Source organism: Plecotus auritus (genome assembly GCF_963455305.1).
Source record: "Plecotus auritus genome assembly, chromosome: 5".
Lineage (NCBI taxonomy): Eukaryota > Metazoa > Chordata > Mammalia > Chiroptera > Vespertilionidae > Plecotus > Plecotus auritus.
The window spans coordinates 167782815-167788827 of record NC_137776.1 but is presented as its reverse complement, the minus strand read 5'-3'; the positions used below and the strand labels follow the sequence as shown (position 1 = coordinate 167788827).

The 6013-nt window shown below is 49.6% G+C and overlaps 1 protein-coding gene across 5 annotated transcripts in view; it reads left to right on the top strand.

The window, feature by feature from the left end:
* Window positions 1–201: 201 nt before the first annotated feature.
* ECPAS (Ecm29 proteasome adaptor and scaffold) overlaps window positions 202–6013 on the top strand; it is a 107522-nt gene continuing 101710 nt past the window's right edge. Inside the window, exon 1 of one of the 5 annotated variants that reach the window (XM_080667174.1) lies at window positions 202–607. In XM_080667174.1, coding sequence (XP_080523300.1) covers window positions 586–607 — 22 coding nt within the window. In that variant the 5' untranslated portion in view covers window positions 202–585. Of the gene's footprint in view, window positions 608–864; window positions 1220–6013 lie in introns of those variants that run through there. The other 4 variants (XM_080667177.1, XM_080667176.1, XM_080667175.1 and 1 more) reach the window with 4 other exon arrangements.

Below are 6013 nucleotides of genomic sequence, written 5' to 3'. Positions count from 1 at the left end.
GAAAGTAAATCACTCGGGTCACCAAAAGGAACGTAGGTATTACAATATACACATTTTAAAACATAGCTCAGAGAAGCATATATATACTTGAATTTGAACTTTAAAAAATCGGTTCATTTAACTCTTAGTAGGGCTTAGTGATTTTCCCTCACTCGGTGGTCCTCGTTCCTAAGAGCACCAGAAACCTACACTTGAGAGCGTCTCAGTGAGAAAAGGGGCCCAGGGAGCCCGGTCCGGGACGGCTCGCGGGGCCGGGCTCGCTGGGGACTGAGTCAGCGCCCAGCGCCGGGGCCGAGAAGTTCGGCGGGAGGCGCAGGGCGGGGCTTCCTCCCGCCGACTCCGAACCCGGCTCCACTTTCCCGAGTCCACGTCTCTTCTTCGGACAGGCGTGTTTCTTCAGGTCGGGGCCAGCAACGTGACAGCCACGGCGCTTTCGAAAGGCAGCTTCGGCCCCGCTTCGAAGATCTCCCCCTGCCCGAGCACTGGGCCCGCGCTCGGAGGAGCCCCTCGCGGGTTGCAGCGAGCGGTCCTCGGGCAGAGTCCGCCGAACGCCTCGCTTCGGGGGCCGAGCGCCGCATCCCCGGCATGGAGACCGGCTCGGACTCAGGTCAGAGGCCCGCGCGTCCGGCCCGCTGCAGGCTGCGCGGGCGCGGCGGGACGGCTAGGACAGGCCGCTGTGCAGGCCGCCGCGTGCCGGGTCCGCGCGGGGAGCGCTCCCGGGCCGGCTCCGGCGCGCGGGGCGGGCGGCGGCAGGTGGGCAGGACGAGCCGCGAGCGAGCAAGCGAGGGCGGGCGGCGCGCGGCGGGCCCGGCGGGGGGGCCGCTGGGAGGATGGCTCAGCTCTTTCTAAATATAAAACCGGCGTGAGTTGGGCGAGCGCGGCGCGAGCCTCAGAGCCGCCGCGCGGGCCGGGCGCACCGAACTCGGCCGACTGACGGTGGCGGCTCCGCAGAGGCGCGAGGCTGCGAGAGCGCCCGAGTCGCGACCTCGCGGGGGACGGCGAGAGCGCCGCGCGCAGGGAGGAGGACGCAGGCGGCGGGCGGGCCTCGTGGGCGCCGCGCGGCCCGCACCGAACGACCAGAGGCGGCTCCGGGTCGCTGCAGCCCCGCGAGCCGCGAGCCCCCCGCGCCGCCCGGCCGCGCGCTCCCCCTCCGGCCCCTCCCTCCCGCCGCGGCGCAACATGGCTGCGGCCGCCGCCTCCGCCTCCCAGGACGAGCTGAGTAAGTGCCACGGCGAGCTTGCGGCCGCGAGCCGGGGCCGGGGCCGCGCGGGGCCGGAGGGCGGAGGGCGGGCGGGCTAGGGCCGGGGCTCGGGCCGGTGGGCAGGCGGCGGCCCGGCGTGCAGGGGGCTGGGGCGCCCGGGCCTGGCGGGCGGGGCGCCGGACGCGGCCGCCGGCGTTTGTAGGCCTCAGGTTTGCACCGTCACGTTGCGAAATTGAAACCGGAGCCCCAGGCGGAGCCACCTCTGCCCGCGATCCGCCCCGGCTCGGGGGTGGGGGAGCCAGCCCCCTGCCCGCGGTGCCGGGCGGGCGGACCGGCCCGAGCCCCAGGGTGACGGGTAGTGTCAGCCCGTCCCGTCTGACCCCGCTGTGCCCCGCTCCCCGACCCCAACTGTTGAGCGAGTTTTAGAAATAGCGCTTTCAGGGAGGGGGAGAAGATGCCTTTCTGTGAAACCTCAGAAACCCGCGGAGAGGCCAAGAACTGGCGGTGACCCTCAGGTGGAGCAGGAAGGACGGGAGAGCAGAGAGGGTGGCGGCGCCGGCCGCCGGAGAAACCGCGGGGTGACAGCGCTTTCAGAGGGGAGAGCCAGTGCACACTCGACCTTAAACGTTGCAATTTTCCAGGGGACGGCGATCCTGGATCCGGAGAGCGGTGGTCACCCTGAATTCCAGGCCGCCACGCCCGCCGCCCTGGCTCGCCTCGCTGCTTTGTGGGAAGTGTAGTCCCGGGGCGTGCAGGCCCACGCGGGGGTCATAAAAATTGAATTTGTCTAGGACGTGTAAGATAATTTCTGATTGCATGTGGGGCGGTGAGATGAATGCTTTCGGTTTGTTTGTTTCCTCAGTGCCGCCCTTCAGTTAATGACAAAAAGGAGGTGTTATTGAGGGGTGCCTGAGAGTTTGACGTGGAATGAAGCCTGGGTGAGGTGTCCCAAGCTTTGTGAAGTTTCTGCTCTTTTAGCCCCTTCTGAATTTTCCATATGAAAGTAGTTATAAACATAATTTCTGTTCCTCTGGTGCTTGGCAGTTTAAAGGTACTTTTATGTGCATGATCTCATTTCTGCCCTCATAACAACCTTATGAAGCAGGTAGGTAGGAATTATCCTCGTTTTAAAGAGGAGGCAGGTTTAGAGAGATTAAGTTCCTTGCTGTCTTAACACAAAACTGGTGTAGCAGGAGTAGTGTTTGCTCATTCTGAAGCTGAAATAAACGATCGGTGTGACCCTGGGCAGGACGGAGAGGTTAGAGGTAGACCAGGGGCTGAGAGCCACTGAGTTGCTTGCTTGTCTGTCAGTTCAGTTCCAAGCTGGAGCACCACCAGGCCTTCTGGGGAGACTAGTTCCCTGATTTTTTCCTTCCATTTTTTGTTATTGTGGTAAAATACACATAACAAAATTTACATTCGTAACCATTAAGTATACAATTCAGTAATATTATGTACATTCATATCGTTCTGCAATCATCACCAGACTCTTCAGAACTCTCTTTATCTTGCAAAACTGAAATTCCATATACATTGAACCCTAACTCCTCTCAGCCCCTGGCAACCACCATTCTACTTTTTGTCTCTGATTTTGACTACCCTGTGTATCTCATGTAAGTGGAGTCATACAGGATTTGCCTTTTTGTGACTTGCTTATTTCACTTAGCATCAAGTCCTCAAGGTTCATCCATGTTCTGGCATGTGACAGAATTTTCTTCCCTTTTAAGGCTGAATGATATTCCACTGTATGTATACGTCACATTCTCTCATCCATTTCATGTCAATGGAAACTTGGGTTGCTTGTATGTTTTAGTGATTATGAATAATGCTGCTATGAACATAGGTATACAAATAACTCTTGAGATCCTGTTTTCAATTCTTTTGGGTATTTCAACCCCAAAAGTGGGGTTGTTGGGTCATATGGTAATTATATTTTTATTTAAAAAAATACATATATATATATTTTATTTCAGAGAGGAATGGAGAGACAGAGACATAGAAACAGCAATGATGAGAGAGAATCATTGATCAGCTGCCTCCTGCAGGCCCCACATTGGGGAATGAACCCGCAACCTGGGCATGTGCCCTGACCTGGAATCAACGGTAACCTCCTGGTTCATCCTAGTTCGTAGGTTGATGCTCAACCACTGGGCCACAATGGCTGGCCAGGCATATTTTTAATTTTTTGAGGAACCATCATACTGTTTTCCACAGTGGCTGTACCATTTTATGTTCCCACCATCAGTACACAAGGGTTCCAGTTTTGCATGTCCTTACGAACACTTTATTTCTGTATTTTTTAAAAAAATCCTCACCTGAGGATATGTCTTTTTATTGATTTTGAGAGAGAGAGAGAGAGAGAGAAATATCTATTGGTTGCCTATCATAAGCAATCCCTGACCAGGGATCGAACCTGCATCCTGGGTATGTGCCCTGACTGGGAAACAAATCGGAGACCTTGCTGTGCATGGGACAGTGCTCAATCAGCCACCGAGCCACATAGGCCAGGGCAGGTCTCTGTATTTTTTATGGGTATGAGGTGGTCTGGCATTAAAAATTTTGATATTGCATGGTATTTATTCCTATCGTACCAATAAACACGTTAAAATCTGGAGTACTAGTTGGAATGGGGAACAAAACTAGAAGAAGTGGATATCATTTTAGTCTTTTTTAAAATTTTTTATTTTAAAGAGAAGAAGGGGGAGAAAGAGAGAGAAACATCAATGTGAGAAACATCTGCACACGCCTCGACCAGGGATCAAACCCGCAACCTGGGTATGTGCCCTGACTGGTAGTAGAAACTTCCACCTTTCGGTGTACCAGACGATGCTCTCCAACAAACTGAACCACACTGGCCAGGGCAGAAGTGGATAACATTTTAAAGTGGCTGATGTATTTGTACTTTAGGTACCCGTTAAAGTGCTGATAGTACTACTACTTCTAGTTAAGGAATTTTTTGGCTTTATCAGCAGCTACTGGAAAAGTTAAGAACAAATAGTTCCAATCTTGCTTTTCCAGTGTTTTGTTTGGTTGAATTATCAATCATCGACCACAGATGTCTGTTGACTGGATTTCTGTATTTCTTTAGGAAAGATTAAACACTTAGCAGTTGGCACCTTAGAATAATTTAACTTGAAGTCACAGACATATATACTGTTTAAGAAGTTTCAAATAAACTACTTTTAGTTCCAGAATGGCTATAATAAAAGAATAGATGGTTGGCACAAAGGTACTTTTTAAAATTCTGCCATAAAAAAGGAGCTAAATCCCTGGCCGGTTTGGCTCAGTGGATAGAGTGTCGGCCTGCGGACTGAGGGGTCCTGGGTTCGATTCTGGTCAAGGGCATGTACCTTGGGTGCGGGCACATCCCCGGTAGGGGGTGTGCAGGAGGCAGCTGATCGATGTTTCTCTATCATAGATGTTTCTAACTCTATCCCTCTCCCTTCCTCTCTGTAAAAAATCAATAAAATATATTTTTTAAAAAAAGGAGCTAAGTATCTGAATATTTACTGGCTATTGTTTCTGACTAGTAGATGATGATAAAAGCAAACTACAACATGCTAGCATTGTTTTTCCCTAATAGCTTATTGTAAAAATCTTCAAATATACAGAAAAGTTGAAAATAAGTATTTATATACCCCTACTTAGATTCTACATTTGATACTCTACTAGCCCTATCACATGTCTGTCCATCTTTCAATCTATGTTTTACAATTTTAATTATTTTTTTTATTAAAAAAGATTGTGGTAAGATACACATACCATAAAATTAATCATTTAACTATGTTTTTTAAAATATATTTTATTGATTTTTTACAGAGAGGAAGGGAGAGGGATAGTCAGAAACATCGATGAGAGAGAAACATCGATCAGCTGCCTCCTGCACACCTCCTACTGGGGATGTGCCGGCAACCAAGGTACATGCCCTTGACCGGAATCGAACCTGGGACCTTTCAGTCCGCAGGCTGACGCTCTATCCACTGAGCCAAACCGGGTAGGGCTTAACTATGTTTTTAGTGTACAGTTCAGTGGCATTATGAATCCACTTTTTGATGCAGTTCAATGTAAATTGGAGGCATCAGTACACTTCCTCCTAAATATTTCAGCACTAACATTGTTGTGCTTTGTATATATTCTATCAGTTGTCAAAATAATCCTAAGAGGTAGGTAAAAATTATCGCTGTTTTATGGAATGGAAAACAGACTTTAGGCTCCCAAGCTCCCGCAGCTAGTCAGTGGTAGAGTTGGATCCCAGGTGTCTCAGACGCCAGTGTGCGCTCATAACCAGCCTTTAGGCTGAATTACTTCTGTGCACTGCAGTTAGAGTGTTCGTGCTGATGAAAAGATCAAGTCAGATGCTTTGCTAAATTCTCTGGAAAATGTTACTTTAATTCAACTATTTGACGGCTATTTAACATTGCTGTAGGGATACAAAAGAATTATAATACTGTTGAGAAGAAAGAGGAGGAATCCATATAAATGATATAACTAAGTGCCAAAATGTATTATAATGCTAAAGCAATATTATCATCTGTAGTTCCCAGGTCTGTTATTTAGAGATGTACAGCTGTGATAACACAGTTTCCATTTTTTACCTTTACATTTGAAGTGATATACATATCATAAGTTTAAATTAAATCTATCCCTGCTTTCAAATGTATTTGCCACCACACTTTTCAGGAGCTCCTGAGAAGCAGAATTAGGGTTGTCTTATTTTATTTTTTTGGAGTAGTATCACTGATGTTATGAGGGTTAGCAAAAGGTATGATCCTGAGTTGGGATTTGTTAGAATTTGTTTTCACAAATGTCATT